The 23,796-nt window shown below is 34.6% G+C and overlaps 1 protein-coding gene, 1 long non-coding RNA gene and 1 other non-coding gene across 10 annotated transcripts in view; 2 read left to right on the plus strand and 1 right to left on the minus strand.

Moving 5' to 3' along the window:
* Window positions 1-23,796, plus strand: part of PTPRQ (protein tyrosine phosphatase receptor type Q) — a 199,425-nt gene that overhangs the window by 114,108 nt on the left and 61,521 nt on the right. For all 5 annotated transcript variants that reach the window (XM_045462798.1, XM_045462800.1, XM_045462799.1 and 2 more), the window contains 4 exons: window positions 8,265-8,386; window positions 14,026-14,212; window positions 17,469-17,713; window positions 20,247-20,313. In XM_045462798.1, the coding sequence (XP_045318754.1) occupies window positions 8,265-8,386; window positions 14,026-14,212; window positions 17,469-17,713; window positions 20,247-20,313 (621 nt within the window). The remainder of the gene's footprint in view (window positions 1-8,264; window positions 8,387-14,025; window positions 14,213-17,468; window positions 17,714-20,246; window positions 20,314-23,796) is intronic.
* Window positions 1-23,796, minus strand: part of LOC123590042 — a 168,187-nt gene that overhangs the window by 58,858 nt on the left and 85,533 nt on the right. The window lies entirely within an intron of this gene.
* On the plus strand, window positions 8,783-8,885 carry LOC123592301. The gene has a single exon (XR_006709694.1). It is a non-coding gene; the product is annotated as a U6 spliceosomal RNA (small nuclear RNA).

Consider the following 23,796-nt stretch of genomic DNA (forward strand, 5'->3'; position numbering starts at 1 on the left):
CTTTACACACATTGGTTCATTCATGAATTTCAGTTATTTCTAGGGTAGAGTCTGTGCTCTTAGATCTTAACTAGGACTTGGGTAAAGCCTCCTGATGACATGAAAGTACCACAAAAAAGAAGCAGAGGGGTGCTAAGTAGGATTACAGAGAAAAGATATTCAGGTGAAATCATAATTTAAAGGAAATAATAGTAGGCATATAAAATTAAGCTGTTTACGAAAGCTTCCAACTCCATATTTAATGTCAAAAAAAAAAGTTTGCCAAACCTTAAGCAAGTTTTCCAGAATATAAATAAAAATATTTTGAAATCTCATTTGCATAAGCAAATGCAATGTCTTTTTCAGCAAAATAACTAAGACAAACAGTGAAAAGAAATTTTAAGGATTATCACTATGTGATATTATTAACTTTGACAACTGGGACTAAAACAGACCTGGAGATATTATACAAGCTTCTAGTGTATAATGCAACTATTTCTATTCCCAAACACATTGGATGGGACTTTTCTTTACACTTTTAGTTTCTGTCTCTTTACCGATACACCTGATAGTTATTTTACCCTGATTATACCTGCATACAATGAAGGGAAGGAGGAAATAGGAACATTTATCCTGGCCCCAACCCTCCATCATGGTGATAGCCTCATCTGAATTATTCCAAGTGGTTCCTTCACGGAGCTTCAAGTTACTGTAGAACTGATGATGTTTTCTTATGTTGTTATGGAACACGATGGCCTGTTATTACTCTAGGCACATTGGAAATGGGAGGGAGTGACAGTAGGGAGAAACCTCTTCATAGTTTTTCCAGAATAAATGGAAGGTAGGAGGAGACCACTTTGGGGAGTGTGTGTTGGCTGCATGCATATTTCCACATCTATCACCACAAGATCCCAAACTCTCCACTGCTTCCTTAACTATCACAAAAGCAGTAATTTAATCCCTATCCAGCCTTCTGATTCCGTGAAGTCTGGGGTGTGACCACAGAATGCTCTTTCCTAACAACTTCCCAGATAATATTGACGCTGCTTGTATGAGGCCATATTTTGAGAACTGTTGTAGAAAGTTATTTTGTAGGGGCGCCTGGGTGGCTCAGTCGGTTAGACGGCTGACTTCGGCTCAGGTCATGATCTCGCGGTCCGTGAGTTCTAGCCCCGCGTAGGGCTCTGTGCTGACAGCTCAGAGCCTGGAGCCTGCTTCATATTCTGTGTCTCCCTCTCTCTGACCTTCCCCTGTTCATGCTTTGTCTCTCCCTGTCTCAAAAATAAATAAACATTAAAAAAATTAAAAAAAAAAAAAGAAAGTTATTTTGTAGACGTAATGCTATTCTAGAAAAAGATGTATTATCTGATCCTAAAAACAATAGTACTAATATTAGAATACTTTTATTCTTAACTGGTTTGGCTAGTATTAGAAGTGAGAGTTTTATGTATTTGGTATTTTTTTTCAACTTAAGCCAGATTGAAATGACTCAGAAAATCACTCATTACACATCACAGAAAATGGTCATTCAATGAGGGCTAATACTATGGGCATCCATGAATCATTCTCAGTATTCATCAAACAGTCTGATTAGACAGATTCTTAGGCTGATAATATTTGCCTTTGTGATGCTATCTTGCTGTTGGGAAATCTCACTATAAAACAAAATTAAGGTCTTGTGGAATGGTAGGAGATATTTTATACACCAGTCATAGTGTCCCATAGGAGGCAATGAGATCACCAGAGTTTAGAGAAACATTAAACACCAAGAAAGGACAGCTGATTAGTGTAGTATTGTAACCAGTAGGATATGCCCTGAGATGCTCTTGGCCTGCATAAATATAGTCAATCTAATTGCTAAATTTCTTTAGGTCCCTTGATGAGCTGAATTATTTAAAATGTAAGGAATCTACTTAAACCATCCAATTAGATTTCCTCTAGTCCTGAGAGACATGTAAAACTTAAACCTAATTTTTAAAGGTGTGCTAAGTCAAAGCGAACTCACTCCCAGGGGCTAATACTTGTATATGCTGAGGAAGAATGGAGTCTCTCATTTATTGATGATGGTAGGTAGGAATCTGGTGGTCCATTGTACCAAATCCTGAAACCAAAATACCCTGAAGGGTAGGCCCTTAAAATAAACTTTCAGCTGAACTTAAATGATATACAATTTAAATCACATGTGTAGAGAGCTCTATATTTTCTGTCTTGTGAGTTGTCAAATCTTTTGTTTATATTTATTCTTTTAGGAAAGTCACTCTAGCATGGCACACTAAAAACTATACAGTATTTTCTACAACATTTTTCATCATTAAATTTTCAGGGATCTGCAAAAGGCAAAGTTCTAACAAGTTTTTGAATGTGCTTATTCTGAAAGAATGGTATTAGACATACCAAAATATATGGTTCTTAATCAAACTGGCATATAGACTTAGGGGCATTAAAACTCTTATATGTACTAGCCAAAATGATGGTCTATCCAGACTCACCTTTCAGCTGACACACTTAGCACGGGGACACAGATGGATGGGAAAGATGACCCTGACCCACATAAGACCCACATTCCTGTGCAAGGATAGAAGCATGATAATCAGGAAATTATGGTTGTTAGTTACAGAAAATGCATTATTGTGAAAACCAGGGGAAAAGTGCTTATGAGAGGAAGTGATTGGATTATGGGGAATGAGAGAATAAAGATAGATCATTCCTACTGAGTAAATTGCTGTGATTTATAAGAGAAAGGGTATAGTGATATCTTGGCCCATTACTGACTAGATTCATTTCACAAACAATCCTAAATCAGAATGTGACAGTTTATGGAGAGACAAACAAAGTCTCCCAAAGATGCTTATACATTGCTAAGCTTTTAAAGTGGCATATTTTCAACTCTCTATGCCTTTAGGATTTAAACTTCCTTGGTTTTTGTGGTTGACATTTATAATTGTAATTTTGCATTCTCCCTTATGTGACTGTAATAATAGTTTACTTCACACTGAAATAAAGAGAAAAAAAAAATACTGGTTATATTTTATTATGTATTTTTGGAATTTTGACAATTTCCAAAAGAATATTACCTAAAAGAAATTTCAAAATATTATATGCTTAGAAGTACACCATAATATTTGAGACACTATTAAAATAATTAGATGTTGTTTTTTAACAGACTTGAGCAGTTTGGTTTTCTATTTATTTCTCTTAAATTACCTATGAATTAAACGAGTATCTTTAATTGCTTTATACAGATGAAATAAGTAATTAGGTACATATTATATTCATATAGTATGTTCCTATGTCAGTTTAGTTATGTATGTGTTTACTTTTTTTTTTTTTAGTTCAGATTTAGGAGTTCTTATCCCATTATATTCTAATCCTTCATGAATACAAATTGATATAATATATTCTAAGAGAAATTTTTCACACAGGATTCAACACTGGAAACACTTGTATAACAAAACAGGCAATTTCATCAAATTTACTGAAAACACAAATGCTGTTTAGAGTGATTATTTCTTTAAAAAGAGAAAAAATAAAATCTTTGGAAAAGTTCAAAAAGTGTCATTAAAGCACAGCTCAGTGAGGGGCTAAATATCTTGCGTTTTGACAATTATTGATTAGTGTATAGAACTGAAAATATTTAGTAGTGTGAGTGGTTAGTGTGTGCCATGAATGCTCTTTAAATGTCATTTTCCTCTCAGCTCTGCTTGGAGTAACAACACTCCCTGATGAGGGTTTGATTACTGGTATTTAAGGAACGATTGCAGGGTTGACATTTTACTATGGAAGACAAGAGTTGAAGCAAGGCCTCAGTACTGCTTTCTGAGCTGGTCTACAGACATTGTAGCTTGCAAGACTAGCCAAGGTTTCCTTGGGAAATGGTTTTGGATCTGTCCTCACTCGAGACCCAAAAGATTCAAACTACCGAAAACAGGAGATGTAGACATATTTCCTTGGAAACATTTCCAAAGACAAGCTACTATCCACATAGTCACAGAAAATCCTCAGTAAACTGTGTGTGATGTCTGGGCAACAATAATGGACCATCTTGCCTGCCTGCTAGAATGAGTTTGGTTTAAAGGTTAGTCGTGACAGCCATTGAATTGGTATACTTTATAGAGGTATATGAATTCGATTCTGGAGATAATATTTCCTCTTTTGATCTAATTAAATTTGACCCATCTTTCTGGTATGAGTTAGATACCAAGTGTCAAAATCTATAGGGCTCCTTTAGACTATGAAAATATAGTATGGCATTGTCTTTTTGTCCGTGATAGCAGTTCTTACAAAGACCCTAGCACTGGTCTTAAAGGCCCTACACAAACCTGTCCCCATTTCCTCTCATACTCTCATTCTGACCTGGCTTCAGGATCACTGGAGTCCTTGTTATTCCTAGAACACACCAGGCAAAATCCTGCCTCAGCAACTTAGCATTAGCTATACTCTTGTCTGTGACACTCTTCCTTCAAACATTCTCATGCTTCTTTACCTCCTTCGAATCTTTGTTTTAATGTTAACCTGCTTAGAGAGGCATACCCTGACCACCATATTTAAAAGTAACTCCCATCATCATCCCCATTCTTATTACCCTGCTTCATTTTTTATCATAGTGAATATCATTTCTTAGCATGGTATATAATTTACTTAAATATCATTTGTCTCCCTCCACTAAAATAGAGGTTCTATGAATTTTCATCTCCTTGATTTTCTTCTCTATCACTGGCACTTCAAAAACGCCCGCCGTGTAGTAGGCGTTCAATAAATAGTTCTTCAGTGAAGAATAGCCGTTACATTCTAGAAGCTCTACATGGATAGGTCCACAATTACTTCCATCACTTTTATAGGCTTTGTGTCTTCCCAGTGTCTGGCACACAGAAGGTGCTCAATCGATATTTGTTAGTTGGATGAATGTATACATCTCATCTAAAAGCCAGCAAAGCATTTGGGAATAAATAAAGAGAAAAGGAACCTAAAATATGTTCCTAAAATGGTATACTTTAAATTTGTTGGCTGTGAGTAAATTGCTCCTTTCCACAATGCTTCTTACAGACCTGGAAGGCAGGTTGTACAAGAAGATTAATAAATGTTAAATAATAAAAACAATTATTAATTAGTGGTTGTCTTAATAAATTTGTACTTCTAGCTTATCCCCTTTTACAGAGTCAAAAGCAGATGATAGGTCATTAAAACCTGCAAATCATCTAACATTTTCAAAGCGGATTTCTCCATGAGGAAAGTGTGCACTAGTGATCAGTAATGGTATACCTTGCCCTGAAGCCTATCCACTCCTCGTTTAACATTGTGAATAAAGAGATTCAGGGATGCTGTTTGTTACATTGCTGCTTGTTAAGGTGGGCATAACATTTCTAAGGAATATCCAGCTTGGAAAAGAAAGAGGGTTGCCACTCTTAAAGATGAAATATGTTATTCTGTTAGGGCATCCAAAAACAATTATGCAGGTGGCAGGAGAGCTCTCAGCTCTCATTTGTTATGTGTAATTATCTAAATGAATTATGCTACAATTTGAGGCACTTTTCAGAAATCTAGGATCATAAAATTAAAAGTAATAAAGTCTGAAGATCTCAGAATATACAGGTGTGTTAGTGCTGGGATTCCATGATCTCTCCACATCAGTTACCAGAGAAATCACGTTCCCAATCCTGTTATCATTATTGGCGCCTTGCAGCTCATCACATCTCGGAATCCTGAAGCATCCCCTTTTCACTCTCTCTCCTGGATGCCTCCTTGGGCCATATGGACTAGATCTCTGAGTCACTGTTCAGAGAGTCAATGTTGCACAAGGATCAGAAAAGATACATGTAGGAAGGATATGTTTGGCATTTTCCCACAGAAACTTCCCTATACAGGTTTGCTATGGTTGCTAGATTCCTCTGTTGTTATATCTGAATACTGTTTTAAAATATTTTAATGCTACTACTAAAATGTATTTTTATGGGCTGAGTCAGGTACCTAAATTCCACACATAATATCTCTCTTGGAAGCATATTCTAAGTGCTAATAAAACATTCATAGTTTAAAGAATTGCCACTACTATTAACATTTTAAATAACTATCTGATACTGAAATACACCTTTTGGCTCTCTTCAGAGCATATGACTCACGTGAACCAGATATCCTTGCCATGTTTATGCTATCCTGATTTGTAAGGAATTATCTGAAATGTAAAAACAAAAACAAAAACAAAACTTTTCCATCCTGGTCCTGTCTTCTAGGCTTATCCTTCAAACCGTCAGTGAGGCATTTCAGTCCTTGTGAATGTCTGACTCAATGAGTACAAATAGAAAATTATTATCTCCTTCCATAGTCTTGTCCCTACCAAAACCATTATCTGTTCCTGAATATGCTGATGGTGTGAATTCTATGAGCATTCTCCTGATTAACATGGGAATTAGCTTTTGCTACATATTCTATGTCTGTTTTTACCCACATATAATCAGCCTCAAGTTAAAACAAATTTTTTTTAATTAAATTTTCTAAATAGCTCCAGGATTCATCTCTTCCTATCTATGCCTAGTGCCACTATCCTAATTTAGGATCTCATCCCATTTCATCTGGCTTTTTGGAAATAGCCTCTCTGGGCTCAGTGCTTCAGAGCACTTACCTTTTTCATAGCTACCTGAGTTTTCTTCCTAAATCACTAGAAAAATCATTCCTTTTTCCAAAACTTTCAATGACAATCTATTATTTAAAGAATGAGCTTCAAATTTATTGTAATAACCTGTCTTAGTTCCCAAAGGACTACTTGAGGTTTGTTCCCTGCTATATTGCTCCACGAACACCAGTCTCTCTATAATAATCTGTATTCCTTGAATTTAGGGATTCTGAATCTTTTTTGTACCATAGATTCCTTCAGCAGTCTGATGAAGTGTGTGGACCCCTTCCTAGGATAAATTTTGAATGTATAAAATAATAAACATAAGATTACCAAAGAAAGCAATTATACAGTGATAAAATTCTATCTGTCTGTGGACCCTGCTGTTTATGTCTTTGTGGCTTTGGCTGTGATCCTTTTAGCAAAGAAGTGCCCCTAAACCTGCTCCTCTGGTTATTGAAATCCTTCTCATCTTTCAAAGCCTATTCAATTCCCATCTCCTCTGTGCAACTTTACCTAGACTCCCTCCTCCATCTATACTCACCACTTCACCCTTTGCCCTCTCATAGTCGATTCTTTGTATTTCTAATTAGTCTTTATCTTAACTTTGCCCTTTATTATAATACATTGTACTAATTGACAATGATGGGGCAAATAGTAAACTAACTGGCCACTTTCACACATTTTGAATTCATGGTTCTTTTATAATGCTTTGAAATATGTATCTGAGGAGGAAACTGAGGTCCAGAAATTTTGTTGTTTGACCAAGATAACAGTTTTGCTCTTATAAGTTATTCGAGGAAACGTATGTTTTAACTTCTTCTTTATACCTTCTCAGATCTGTGGAATAATATTTGTTCAGTAATGTTTGCTCCTGTGGATTTAAAAATCAGAAATACTGTGAAATACTTATCTCCCAACATTTAATGTCCTAAGAATTGACAAGAGGCCGTAGGAGGCCAGAGATACGCACAACAGTGTGCCTAGTTCAACGCATGTCCCATCAAGTGTGACTTAAATCCTTCTTAACCCTCCTAGTTCCTAGCGGTTTCGCAAACTGAAAATTTACACAAGGGTTTTCGGTAGTCAGTACCTTAAAATATTATCTCTTGTTTTGCACTCATGATTTAAAAAAAAGCAACAGTAATGCAAATAGAACAAATTAAAGAATTTGTTTGGAATCATAATGAATGCAGGAAATGTTTACATTTGCGATAATATCATTGGTATAACCTATTTCCTATGTTTCTCCCTCAGTGAAAACAATAAAAGCAACCCAATTTTAAATATAATTCCCATGTGCCAGTTTCACTTTTCTGTAGTCAAACATGTTTCCGCAGGTTTTCCTAAAACAATATTCTTAAGCAATCTATTTTTAAATAAAAACTTTTATTCTAAAAGATTTATTTTGCAATAGTAAGACTTACACGTCAAAGTATTGTTTTGAGTTCAAAAATCATATATTTATGATCATTTATCTCTCACGTGGAAGTTTATGTATAGTAATTATATTGCAAGAAATTACTTCTTTCAATTTGCCAACGCCTTTAACATGCTGTGAACTACAAAATAATGTATAATTAATTCATTAAAACTATCCTTTTTTCCTGGCCTTTTCTATTATTGTAGCGAATACTAACTCACATGTCTCAGGGTAATTGATTTTCTATTTCTATAGCTCCAGATGGTCCTCCTGAAAATGTGTATGTGGTAGCAACATCACCTTTTAGCATCAACATCAGCTGGAGTGAACCTGCTACCATTACTGGACCAACATTCTATCTGATTGATGTCAAATCGGTAAGGCATGTCTTACCTTCTGCAAAAGGCGGTATAGAGAATGATTAGGAATATACATTTTGGAATCAGACTATTTGAATTGTAATTCTAGCTCTGTTAGACCCTAAACGCATACTGAAGCATATACCTAGGCAAACACCCTGTGTGTACTTCACTATACACATCTGTAAAATAAAGATTAATAACGGTACCCAGGGTACAAAGATTTTTGTCAGGACTATATTAGAAAATATGCATAAAGAACTTTAAACATCGTCAGACACATAGTAAGGATCCAAAAGTGTACATAAAGTGTGATTAGAATGATTAGCATTATGTTTATCCTCTGGCTATAGATAATGTATATAAACAGTCATTAAATTAATAATACATTGGTTTAAAATACAGTGAAAACATACTTGCCTCGGCAGCGTATGTACTAAAATTGTAATGATGCAGAAAATTAGCAGGGCCCTTGTGCAAGAGTGACATGCAAATTTATGAAGCGTTCCATATTAAAAAAAAAAATACAGGGGCGTCTGGGTGGGTCAGTCAGTTAAGCGTCCAACTTTGGCTCAGGTCATGATCTCATGGTTTGTGGGTTCGAGCCCCACATCGGGCTCTGTGCTACCAGCTCAGAGCTGGAGCCTACTTCAGATTCTGTGTCTCCCTCTCTCTCTGCCTCTTCTCTGCTCATACTCTCTCTCTCTCTCTCTCAAAAATAAATAATAAAGATTAAAAAAAATTTTTTAAATACAGTGAAAAACACCTCACAATACAAAAAGGGAGAAGACATTAAGAGAAATAGCTCCCAAATAAGGTAACATCAGAGCTTATATTTGAAAAATACTTGAAGCAGACCATAAAAAGGAAGGGTAATAAAAGTGTGAAAAGTAAGACTCAAGAAAAAGCAAGTGGTTCAGGAATCCCTGGTGAAAGCATTCAAGAAAAGGGCTGAGAAAAGAAGCTAGATCAGGAGGCAGACTGTATAACATGTGACAGAGTTTGGGTTTTATGATAAGGCCAGTGGAGTGTCAATTGAGGAATTAAAGCAGTGTTGGGATATAGATTTCTATTTTATAGGATCAGCATGGTTGCACTGCAGAGGATAGAGCAATCTTAGTACAAAATTAGGCAAGGGGACAAGAAGCTATTAGAGTAACTGGGTAAGAAAAGATAAGGACAAAGGAAATGTAGTGAGGCAACAGAATGAAAAATAATTTAAATCTACAGGATCTGGCAAAAAAAAAATCAGTGGATGGTGAGTGAAAAGAATAGTTGAGGATGATTTTAAGATATATTATTTGGAAAACTGTGAAGAGAAAGAAATTTTTAGAGGAAAGGAATGAATTCAGTATTATATGCCCTAAGTTTGAGATGCCTGGGAGACCTTCAGATGAAGACAGTATTAGCAGTATTATATATCAATCTGGAGCTCAGGAGAGGAAACCTGAATTTGGAAATTTGGGAGGTGTTGGTATGATAGTTGAAATGATAGGAAGAGATGAGATTAAATATGGAACATGTAGTAAGAACCTCTTCTGTAACAGCTAACCTGAAGATCGAATCTGGGGAATACAAACGTTTAAATAAGAGGGCACTGAAGTCACCAGACTAGAGTAGCCATCGAGACAGAAGGAAACCCAAGAATGAGAGTCAAGCCTTTCTCTTAAAATAGGATGATCAACAATGTAAATAATGCAGAGTTTTAGCTAGGATGAGGATTGGAAAAACTGTGTTAGCATCCTGCTTGGGTTTCACTGGACCTGATGACCTCTTTTCTGGTGACATCTAATGCATTAAGTCGGGTAATTTATGGGCAATTCTACCCCTTTCTTGCCTATCTCTACCTATCTTTTGTTTAACTTTTATACTTTTCTTATGTCTTTATATTATTTCTAAAATGGAAGTGCTTCTATCTCAAAAGACCTGTCATGATTAAAAGAAAATTTAAGGGATTTCCTTTGTAGAACATTATTTGTGAAGACTTTTAGTTCATAATTAGCCAAAAGTAATCAGCATGTACGACAAATGCTCTGGGACTATGTATTAAAAGCAAATTATAAAATGATAACACAGTGTTCGGTCAAATAAAAGATACCTATTTTTCATGAAAACAATTCTCTTTTGATTGTGCTTAAAGGAAGGGAAAATAAAACATTTTTTTAAAAAGTGATTCATAACTTCATTCTCTTAGCATTCTTATTGAGATGAAAAATGAGCAAGAGAAAGAGAGAAGAGTGTATAACATTATAACTGCTTATTTTTATATTTTAGTTACACAGCATTACCTTTCCTTTGCTAACATTTTGATGTAAATATATTATCTTCATTTTGCATAAAGGGGAATTGAGGCACAGAAATTATAAATTCTCCAATAGTTAAGACCTGGCTAAAACCAGCAGATAATGGTGTGACAGGAGAAAGGAAAAACCATCAGGTAGCAAATAAAATTTGCCAGCTTGAAATATATGCACATCTAAACCTTTTGAGTCAAAAAGAGCAAGTATTCAAACAGATCCTGGCACTTCATAGTTTCCCTGGTATTCTTGGAACTAAGCATTTAGTTCCTTCTTTCTTTCTTTCATTCAACACATACTTTTAAATACACCCAACATTCCAGCATTGTGCTCAGTGCTGGATTATGTGTAAGTGAACAAGTTTCATGTGGTCACTGTCTTTTTCGAGCTTATCTGCAGCTCATTTCATGGATATATAATTATCTATCTTCAAAAATCATTGGCTTCTACACCAGGGAAGAACACATATCATTGAATTTAGGACTTATGCTATAGCCTGGCCTTTGCCAAGTACTAGCCACAGAGACATAAGACCCTTTTCCTAGGAGACTTAAATTAAGCAAAAATTGACAATCTTAAAGATTTATGGTGCAGATATCACCCTGGGTGATACTACTGGAAATTAATGCATTTTATAGTCCTTTGTTCATTGTTCCCTTTATTTTTTCAAAATAACAAACATTTTTTGTTTTGTTTTGTTTTCATCAAAATAAGGATGCAAAACATAAAGTTCCGCTCTCAAGTAGCTCACACTAGGGTGTGAGACACCAGAGTATTAACAGCTAGTTACACTCCAATTACAGAGTATAAAGTATGTATTTTTTTTCTAAATATACACTAGCAAAGTAATTAAAGTTCTTATTATGAGAGTCATACAACACAGAAGAGACTTCAGGAGCAGGTTAAATTGATTGTGGAATGAATAGAGGTGTAGCAGGTAGGGAAGGGTGCAAATGGGGCAGGAAGAAGAAAGAAAATAGAACCAAATAATAACTGACATTGCTTATAAAACTGCCACACTGCAAAAATGATGGGACACATTTCATAATAATAATTGATGGTCAAATATAATATGAGCAAACAAGCTTGGAATTGATAGAAAGAGAACAATGAATCAAAAAGGTCTGAGGTTTCAGTCTCAAGTAAATGGATAAGTAATGATTAACAATAACAAAGGGTAGGTTTAGTGAAGAAAGATAGTGAATTTAAGATAGAGTAGATCTGTATCTGTATCTTTTTAAGTTGTATCTGTATCTTTTTAAGATACAGTAGATCACAATCATATTATGTCATATTTTTACCTCAATATTGTTATCCACTGTTTTAATGGAAGACATCGGAATAGTGTAATTTTACTTTTATATGATCAGGCCCTGTGTGGTAGTGTAGAGAATTCCGCATTCTTGAAAGACTTAGAAGGAAATCCTATCTCAGCTACTAAATAACTATGGAATCTTGAGAAATTCACCTCAACTCTATAAAATCAGAGTTCAGATAGGTATAGTGGTCAGTCAAGCAACGTAAATGAGCAGTCAAAATGAAGCCAACTGGATGAGGCAGTGATGAATTGGACACTTACGTCCCATTACAGAAGTCAACTATAAGTCATCTCTAGATAATTGTTACCCAGCATGAATATAAGCCTAGTCTTAAGGAAAGATTTTTATGTGATGTTTAAATATTGACAGCTAACTAAATCATACACACTTTCTACCAGTGAGTACATGCACTTGATCAATGGTATTGCTATGCTGACTTGTTTTCTGCCACTTTAGAGATGTGAGGCTTCTTACTTCAAATCTCTGTCTGAGGTGGGAACAATCTATTTGACTTTGCAACACACATATTATTTATTAGCCTTTTTCTACATCCCTCATAGTAACATCTTCTTTAAGTTAAAAATCTCTTAGAAAAGAGCATCTGAAGAATATTTTGAACAAAAACCTTTCAAAGTTACAAGGGAGGGTCAAGTTGAAAATGAACCTAATAATGGGAACAGTGTGCACAGTCTGGTTTTAAGTGCTTCAATTAAGATACCTGAGAGTAGGATGTATTATAGGATTTCAAATTTTCTGATGTTCATTTCAGGAAAGGCCCTTTTTAAAAAAATTTTTAATGTTTATTTATTTTTGAGAGACAGAGAGAGACAGAGCATGAGTGGGGGAGGAGCAGAGAGAGAGGGAGACACAGAATCTGAAGCAGGCTCCAGGCTCTGAGCTGTCAGCACAGAGCCCCATGCATGGCTCAAACTCACAAACTGTGAGATCATGACCTGAGCCCAACTCGGACACTTAACTGACTGAGCCACCCAGGCACCCCTGAAAGGCCCTTCTTTTTAATGCTAAAAATTTTAGCTATGTTTAATCCCTGCAGTGACTAGGCCAGACTCTCCATCAAAGACACAGTATGTTTGAGCACGCTATACAACTATATTTAATACTCCTAAGGATGCTCATTTTTGCACATCTAATAATTATAACATCCGCAATTAATCGAGTCCTTTATCCAGTGCCATGCATAGTCCTAGATGGGAATTTTTCAAACTGCCATCATGACTAAAATTTTTTAAATGAACTGGAATAAAATTTAAAAGAGCAGAAAATATCAAAGTGCATTTCAGAAAGAAGTTGTATTTCTCAAAATTTTTTTTAAGTGATGAAGAAGTGTGTATGTGTACACAGAATCTGAAGCAGGTTCTAGGCTCTGAGCTGTCAGCACAGAGCCCAACACGGGACTCGAACCCACAAACTGGGAGATCATGTCCTGAGCTGAAGTTGAATGCTTAACCGCCTGAGCCACCCAGGTACCACTGTGTTTCCTTTTTGTAGGTCATGGTCAAAAGAAATATCAAAATCTCTGCGCCAGCTACTTCAGATCTATTTTTTTAAACTGCAACAAAACAGTTTAAATAGATGTTAGTACTCCAGTTTTACATACAGAGAAAGTAAGACACAGACAACGTAAGTGACTTGTCAAATGCTACAGGAACTATTACGTGACCAAATTGGAATTTAAGCCCTTAATGGTTGATTATCAAAGCCTATATTCTTTCTCCTATAAGACATTAAAGTAGAAAGTGGAGTTTCATTGACACAAGATGATACTTACTAGTTCACTGGAGGGGTTGATTACTTGTGGTTGGTTGATTTTTTTTTCCTTCTACTTTCAATTGTTGAAATAATTGCTTATAAGGAAACTGTTAAAGTAGTATTTTAGATTTCCCAGGACAATCTGACTGTAAGAAAAAATAATTTAAATCTTGGCTAGATAAATATACCACATGTAGCTTTTTATTATTATGTTTGGTGATTTGGATCTTAAGTGCTGCTTCCTTTAATTACTAGCTATTTTTTCCTATAGGTAGATAGTGATGAATTTAATATTTCCTTCATCAAATCAAATGAAGAAAATAAGACCATAGAAATTAAAGATTTGAAAATATTCACAAGGTATTCTGTGGTAATCACAGCATTCACTGGAAACATAAGTGCTGCATATGTAGAAGGAAAGTCAAGTGCTGAAGTGATTGCTACTACTTTAGAATCAGGTGAGGCATGTTTTCCATCATTGCTAAAAATGGACAGATTTAAGTGTGTTTCTTAGAATTTCTCATACCACCCCCTAAAAAAGGATACGTGTCACAAGAAATATTTAAAGCGTATGAAATACAAAATATAAAATTGAGTGATCCACTGTAATTGACAAAAGTGAAGTTTTCTGTTTACGTTTTTTAGGCATAGTGGAGTTGTGGAGAATAATCAGTTCTTGGAAATACAAACAAATTAGCTCATGATAATGTACTGAATTCTACTTTTTATACTTATTTAAATACTAAATATTTCAGAAATTGAGTTACCTTGCCTATTTTCCAACAGTCTATGGCCACTAATGCTTCATGTAAAATTCTGTCCATTAATTATTTCTGTCCATGACTTAAATGCACATGAAAGTGATAATACTCTATCATTATGTATCTGGAATTCAAAATTAGAATCCAGGTCATGCTTACCATATCTGTTTTCTTCACCTAATCAAATGACATGTTTTATTATATAACCTATTTAATAAATGTCAGAATCCATACAGATCATACAGATTTCCTCAAGTTCCTCCAAACAGGGTCTGAATGAATAAGATTATAACCAATAGGAATTAAGTGTGGAAAGTCAGCTTCCCAGAACTTGCTTGCCCTGTCCTCCTTCAGACTCCTGATGTTCTTTGCCACCAGATATATCTTTGGAAAGAGCACATGAAGGGATGTGTTGCTATAGTTTTTTTGTTGCTATCTATAAGGTAAGTATAGGAGGTAAAAAATGTTTTTTAGCTAGTCTTTTCATTGTGTTATATACTCTATTGTCTATAAAATTATGGTTCTACATTAAAAGATAACATCTTATCCTCAGCACCTAAAATTTCATGTTTCCATTTTGCTGCCACATATATTCCAGATATCTATTTTTTATGATACTTTTACACTTCTCCCTCATCCTACCTGTGAGAAAAGATGTTGCTGAATTTATTCCCACTCATACCATACAGCACTGATTGTCAGATCTTAATGTGCTACCTCTCCCAAAAATTTTGTAGTTTAATAAATTACTACTAAACCTCTAAGAGTAGAATTTGAGGTGTAAAATAAAAGATATTTGGAGAATAAGAAATTCTTTCCAACATTCAGAGAATTATTTCACTTATCCAGCCTTAAAACCGATCTGATTTTTAGAGAAGTCTCTTATTAAAATATTTTTATATCATATAAATGTATACAAGCAAATGTGAAAATAAGTCTTGAGCCGATTTAATTTTTACTTTAGTTATGCATTTTTCCACTTAAAGTGTGATATTTGGCACTATAACATGTTTATCTGTTTCTCTTTTTTTCCTCACTGTTATGTATTTACTTGTTTTTTTGCCTGCTACGGGGCACTATCTATAGAGATATTTGCCAGATGATAAGTAATAAATAAAGATAATAAAGCTTAAGCATCTGAACTATTGACAGTCAAGTATTAACAGCCTTCTTCATAGGAATTCCTTCACTTAGTATGGAAGATATGTCCATTTCAATTTGGTCAAAGTAGATAATTCATGCAATCAGTCACTTGTATAAAGCACACTAATTATGCAGCAAGAACTAATTACTTTATTCATAAATTGATTTTATCTTCACGTGTATCATTTTCTTTCATGATAGTTTACTGATACTTAGCTGCTATAAGTTAGGCTAATTTTTATCACAAATAAAATGGAATATCTAAAATATATAAAGAACTCTCAAAACTCAACACTTAAAAGAGGTCCAATTATAAATTGGCAAAAGACATGAAGAGACATTTCACAACAAAGGAGATAGAGTGGGCAACTAAACTCACGATAAGATAGATTTTCAACACCACTAGCTATTAAGGAAATGCAAATTAGGACCATAATGAGCTATCGCTGTGCATCTACTACAACAGATAAAATAGTAATTTAAATAAGGGTGATGGATGGGGCGCCTGGGTGGCTCAGTTGGTTGACTGTCTGACTTCGGCTCAGGTCATGATCTCACGGTCCGTGGGTTTGAGCCCCACGTCGGGCTCTGTGCTGACAGCTCAGAGCCTGGAGCCTGCTTCAGATTCTGTGTCTCCCTCTCTCTGACCCTCCCCTGTTCATGCTTTGTCTCTTCCTGTCTCAAAAATAAATAAAACATTTTTTTAATTTAAAAAAAAATAAAAAATAAAAATAAAAAAGGGTGATGGTGCCAAATTCTGGCAAAGATGCAAAGAGACTGGTTCTCCCCTTCATTGCGACTGGGAATGAAAGAGGGTACAGCCACACTGAAAAATAGTTTGGCAACCTTTTATGAAACCAAACATGTACTTAGAGCACATTACCTAGCAATCATACTCTTGGGCAGTTATCACAGAGAATTAAAAATGTATGCTCACACAAACACCTGTAAATGAATGTTAATAGCAGGTTTATTAGTAATAACAAAAACTGGAAACAACCCAAATGTTTTTCTGTGATTAAATAAACTTTGATGTATCCACAAAATGAAACACTACTCAGTAATAAAAAAATAAAATAAAAAAAAGAGTGAACGATTGATACAACAACTTCGATGGACCTCAATCATTATTCTGTTATTTTTCTTAAAAGGACAGAACTCTGGAGGACAATGGTTAGTGTTGTGGGGATGCATGGAGTGTAAATACAAGGGAGACCAGGGGGAAGTTTCTTTATGGTGCTGGAATAGTTCTGTACCTTATTTCTGGTGATGATTGCAGGAATGTGTACATGGAATGAAATTGCATAGAACTGCACACACATTTATGAAAGCATGAAAAAATGGTGAAATCTGAATACGATCTATAGTCTAATTAAGAGTCCTGTACCAATGTCAATATCCAGGTTTGATATTAAACTACAGTTAGGTAAGTTGTCACCACTGGAAAAAGCTGGGGAATGTTCCAGGGGACTATATGTCCCATTTTTTGCAACTTCCTGTGAGTCTGTGTTATATTTAAATAAGAAGTACAAAAAGTCACATAAATGCCTTCTATATAAAAATAAATACATGTAAAAGTCAAAATAAATAAATGACCCAACTAACTGGATCACCATTATGATTCCTGTGACCTATAGATGTTGATGATTCTGCTGTGTATCAGCCATTTTGCTTGTTTCCATAATATATATAGTTTTAAAAGTTTGTGTAACATAGTTTATAAACAGAAATCTAAGCAAATAATTTGTTTATGTAGATTAAAAAGAAGGGCACAATTTTAAAAACTTAACTGCTTAATATTTTATTTTAGTCCCCAACGATCCACCTAACAATATGACATTTTGGAAGATACCAGACGAAGTTACAAAATTTCAGTTAACATTTCTTCCTCCTTCTCAACCCAATGGAAATATCCAAGTATACCAAGCTTTGGTTTACCGGGAAGATGATCCTACTGCTGTCCAGATTCACAACCTCAGTATTATCCAGAAAACTGACACATCTGTCATTGCAATGTTAGAAGGACTAAAAGGTGGACATACGTACAATATCAGTGTAAGCATTCATAGCTTTTAATTATTTACCTATTTTACAAAGTCAGTTTACAAATTCACCATTCAAAAATACTGAAGCTTATGTATACACTAGATTTCTCGTATCTTGTTGTAGGATTGTATGAGACATGCCAACAGAAAATAATATGCAGAGAAATGAAATTGCTTACTTCCTATTATAATACAGCAAGTACTGTGAAAACATGTAGATAACAAAAAAGTTTCTACAACAATAGTAGAAATCCAGAAATAAAGGAGAAAGAAAAGGCATGTTAAAAGTAAGAGAGCAGTGATATGCAAAGAGATAATTCTACCTAAAGGAAAGCTGTTAATGTGTGCTTATAAATGGAAAACGGAAAAGCAAATTTCAAAGGCAAAGGGCAGATGTAACTACATGTTTGAAATTCACGTGCATTTCATGTAACAATTACTAAAGCTAAGTATTTTACATCCTAATTCTAAATTATCCATTTTAGAATATATAGGTGTATGTTTATATACATACAAACAGACACATACACATAATTTATTTCAAAAATGTATTTTTGTGGCATCTCTTGAAATTTTCAAATAGAATTATATGGTTCTGAATATCATCTTTTAATAAAGATAGTGTTCACGCTAAACCTTCAGGTAGCTTAGCAAACTACTTTTCCTACCACTTGTTTATGATTATTGTAATCATCAGAATACTGTTATTAATAATTTATATTCATATGTATGTTTTTCTCTGTATATATTGTATCTATATATCTGCATATCTTCATTTCTTCCTTCACTCACTGTGCTGCTAGGGTTCTTGTTGTATATCCCATTAAATGAACCACTACTGTGAAAGATCTGTTAGAGGGAGGGTGGTTAAGAGAATGAACTGATCTGGGTTCACATCCTGATTCTGTGGTTTGTTTCTGGGCAGTTGCTTCAACTCTGTACCTCAGTTTTCTTACCTAAAAAAGAAAGAAAGAAAGAAAGAAAAAGAAAGAAAGAAAGAAAGAAAGAAAGAAAGAAAGAAAGAAAGAAAGAAAAGAAAGAAAGAAAGAAAGAAAGAAAGAAAGAAAGAAAGAAAGAAAGAAAGAAAGAAAGAAAGAAAGAAAGAAAAAACAGTAAATTCTACTCTTGAAACTAATATTACACTATGTGTTAACTAACTGGAATTTAAATAAAAACTTGAAACAAAAAAAGAAAGAAAGAAAAAAGCAGTAATAGGAATAATGACTTCTTTTTAGGGCTTTGGTAAGGATTAAATTTATAGTTATGGGAAGTAGCGAGTGCTCCATCAGTTTTGCCTTTTGTGAATAAGAGAAAAAATTGAAATGAAACAAAGTACAATTAATTCATAATTTAAAGAGCAATAAAAAGTTCTCTGTTCAGAAAATGCAATTTATAGCATCCTCAACTCCTAGGAATTTATTAGAAATGTATAATGTACACCTCTGTCTCGACCTAGTGAATCAAACCTGCATCTCTTCATTCAACAGGTTTACAAATGACTTCTTTGTACAATGCAATTTGAGTAGTGTTGCCCAACTTTTCATTTAGTATCTCACTTGAATGTTAGGTTACGCCATAAAGAAGCAAAAATAATGATGTGCACCATAATATCACTTTTCATTTTTAATACTTCTTTTCTTAAATTTACAACTTCAATAAAGGTCTCCTTTAGATATTTTTTAACCACATTGTCTAGGCTTGGCTTACTTGTCATATCTACTGCATCGTATACATTATTATGGTTTTAATTCAATAAAAACATTCCCAAAGTATCTCTAGTGTAGAAGGGGGACACTAATTTAGAAAACAAGTTAATAAGTTCCAATAAATTTGGATTGTGTTTGTCAATGAACTTGGGCAAGAATAGAGTCTTTGTTTTATAGAGCAAAATAAAGTCAATAAAAGAAAATTCTGTATCTACAGCGTCCTAAGAATAAAGTTAATTGAAAGGATTCACATTTGTGTGAGTCACCCTCTGTCTATACAAACAAGAATGTTTTATGTGTATATGCTACATTATGCAGGTTACAGCGTCGGACACTTTGGGGCAGGGGTGAAGAAGGGCATAAAGGCCAACTTTCAGAGGGATGATTTAATACAGGAAAACAAGAAGGTTGAAGGAATAGGATTTCATCTCAGAGAAGGGAAAAAAAAGAGGGTCTTGAATATGGATTTAAAGGAAGCCAGAGTTACCTAGCTACAGAGAGAAGGAGCAGATGTTAGAGTAGACGAAGGAGTATAGACGTAGTGGCTTTTCTGTGTCTATTCCTCCTACAGGTTCACATTGAAGCCACATCCTTTCCTGGTCACTAGGACAGGGCTGTTTAGGTCACTCAGCCTCTGTTCTCAGGACTTAGTACTGTAAAATCAGTTTTAAGAACTACTTTATTATTAACATTCTTCCTATACATATTGTATTCATTTGAGTAAGTGCAAGAAAAGTATAATTAATAGACTATATGCAGTTGTTTTTAAAAATGGAAACATTTTAAAATTACATATGACAATAATAAAAGTAGTAACAAGATGGTTCTCTCCTTTAGGTTTATGCGATCAATAGCGCTGGCGCAGGGCCAAATGTTCAGATGAGAATAACCATGGACATTAAAGGTACATACATGAGGTGTCTTCCTGTGAAATACTGTTGTCTTTTTAAAAAATAATTTTTTAAATTTAAATCCAAGTTAGTTAACATATAATGTAATAATGACTCCAGGAATAGAATTTAGTGATTCATCACTTACATAACACTCAATGCTCATCCCAACAGGTGCCCTCCCTGATGCCCATCCCCCATTTAGCCCATCCCTCCACCCAACACCTTGCCAGCAGCCCTCAGTTTGTTCTCTGTATTTAAGAGTCTCTTATGGTCTTAATAAAAGAGTAATTATAATTAAATTCTGTAATTAGCGTTAAGAATGTAGTCAAGCTTTTAAATGATGCACATGTGGGTGCCTGGGTGGCTCAGTCCCTTAAGCATCTGACTCTTGATTTCAGCTCAGGTCACAATCTCACAGTTTGTGGTATCAAGCCCTGTGTCAGGCTCCACACTATAAATAAATAAACATTAAAAATTCAGTAAATGATGCATATGCAGTAATAAGAATACATTAAGTCATAAACACTGCTTATTAAAGCTATACTTAAAATGAATAAATAATAATGCAAATTATCACCTTAAATAAAGAGAGTGCCCACCTGCTATTCATCTTATATTTCTTTCCCTCTAAATTTAATGTTTTCTGAGGCAAATTTTATAGTCTGTTAGTTTATGTTCTTAATATTATTGAAAATTCATTGTTCAATTACCCATAACTAGACTTTGACTAGTTTTAATTAAATTCCTTGACTGATCTTTATCTTGAAAATAAAATTATTTTCAGTTAATCAAATGGCGTTTACTGAACTACCATATATTGAACTTTATGTTTCTGACTATAAAGTAAATCTGTCAATTAATTACTATGACAGGTATTGTTTATAGAAAATATAACTAAAATTTGGAGGCTCCCTGCCCCACACAAATCAATCCATGAAAGCCAAAAAAGATTGTTAAGAGGATTTTAGAGCTATTCAGGCATTCAGGATACTTTCTCTTCCAGACTGAAAACATATGTGCAAATATGCCATCTCTCAAAGCATCTGTAATAAAACCTGCAGAGAGATAAAAACTGAAGTGTATGGACCTTTAGTAGGATGCTTCTCTTTCTGAAGCAAAAAGTAACTTTTCTTAGTCTTTGGTAAGGACACCAGAGCACAGTGATTAAATGTTCTAGCGCTAGACTGAGTCTAGGGTCGAACTGCTGAGACTGAATCCTCGATTGGCCACTTGATATCTGCTTCACTTAAGGCAAGTGTCTTAACCTCTACAAGCCTGTCAAATGCAGATAATGCTGGGGCCTACCTCACAAATCGTTGTGAAGATTAAAAGAGATAATCTTTGAAAAACCCTTAGGACAGTTCCTGGAAACTAGTTCTATTAAGAATAAGAAATATTCGGGGCGCCTGGGTGGCGCAGTCGGTTAAGCGTCCGACTTCAGCCAGGTCATGATCTCGCGGTCCGTGAGTTCGAGCCCCGCGTCAGGCTCTGGGCTGATGGCTCAGAGCCTGGAGCCTGTTTCCGATTCTGTGTCTCCCTCTCTCTCTGCCCCTCCCCCGTTCATGCTCTGTCTCTCTCTGTCCCAAAAATAAATAAACGTTGAAAAAAAAAATTAAAAAAAAAAAAGAATAAGAAATATTCACTATAAGATGAAGCTGATAAAGTTTATCTTTTAATCAATGGTAGTTTATATAATTGTGATATTATTTAAAAGTATTAAGATTTGCTTTTAATGACATACTACGTACTTGGAATGTACTAATACATAGAGTCTTCAAAAACCTCAGCTATTTTACAAAATGACTTCATAAAAGAAGTATGTCATACCATCTTAGTTTCTTTTTGTTATTCAGTAGCAGATAGGTAAGTATGCAGGTAACAATAGGCTCATTATATTAATTCTTTAGCAGAACTTCCTCTCTCTGTTGCTTTGTTCATCCCGGGGTGAGGGATGAACTGACTTTCCACTCCTTAGAACAGATAGACTCATGATCAGTTGTCTAAAGAAAATATGTGAGTACTGGTGGCCATGGTGGGGAGCTAGAGAAATATTTTTTCCTAGTAATATGCATGATTGGTAGTGGTGACATGAAATGATGAAATAATAACAGTCTCCACTTGTTGGAATGAGCACTGGGTGTAATATGTAAGTGATGAATCACTAACTTCTACTCCTGCAACTACTATTACACTATATGTTAACTAACTTGGATTTAAATAAAGTTAAAAAAATAGTAGTCTCATTAAATTTGCATTTGACAAATAATATCAAGTTGGATAGCCACGTCCAATGCCAGATTCCTTTAACTAGAAACCTTTTCTTAGGGACTCCCCAGTAGCCTGGCTGAGAGTTTCTCACCCCAAAACCTGAGGCTCTTGCTGCTGAACCCTTCATTTCTTCTTCTCATACGCAGGTACTAGACCTGTGATCTGTGGTCTAAAGGCCCTTGCCATCTACTCCTGTTTACTGTTCCTTGATTCTTCATGGATATTTCCTCCAATAAACTTCTTACACATCTAATATTATAATAGTCTTTATATCTAAGAGGAGTGAGGTAAAGGATCAAGCCAAAAAGATTTGATTCAAATCTTGATATTTACCTTTTATAGCCATGTGACATAAGGTAATTTCCTCATTAATAAAATGGAAATGATATTGCCAATTTTATGGCATAATTTAGAGGCTTTAAAAATTAATAAATATGGAAATTGAAGTTTGAATAAGCAACTTGCTGTGCTCAAACAGCTGGTATACACATATAGCTATGAGATGAAATGAAACAAGAAGTGCTCCTACAAATACTGATTTGGGAGATATTTGTATGCATTGGTGATAAAGTATAAATTATCATGGCACTTTTGGAAATTATTCTGGCAATATCTTTTGAAGTTAGAAATATTCATATCTTGTGTCCCAGAAATTCTATTCTTGGAAATCTATTCCATGGAAATAAAAGAATCAGTAAATAAGGCTAAATATAAGTCTGGTCATTGCAACAAATGTTCAAAACCTGAAGGAAAAGTGAATTCCCGTTATTAGATAAACGATTGAATAAATATGATGTTGTCACAGTATGATATGCAACATAGTCATTAAAAAGAATGAGTTAGCTCCATACTTGGTGACATGAGAAGACTTATATAAGACATATTTAAGTGAAAAAAGCAACATGTGCAGTGATTATAATACATAATATAGAATACATAATATATAATAAAGAATCCATTATCTATGACTTTATGTATTTTATATGGTTATGTGAACATGGAGAAAAATATGGGAGGATATCAGCCATATGTTTGGTGTGGATAACCTGGGAGAGATGCTGGTATGACTAGAATAGAAATTGATGAATCAGCTAAAGGAAATAAAAGAAGAGCCCACTAAAATATTAGTATGATTTAATCCAATTATAAAAATTATATGATTGAGAGATATATAATTTGAATTTTTGTTAACATGTGAAGAGGAGTCAGATGCCTGAAAATCACAC

This window comes from Leopardus geoffroyi, chromosome B4 (assembly GCF_018350155.1).
Source record: "Leopardus geoffroyi isolate Oge1 chromosome B4, O.geoffroyi_Oge1_pat1.0, whole genome shotgun sequence".
NCBI classification, from domain to species: domain Eukaryota; kingdom Metazoa; phylum Chordata; class Mammalia; order Carnivora; family Felidae; genus Leopardus; species Leopardus geoffroyi.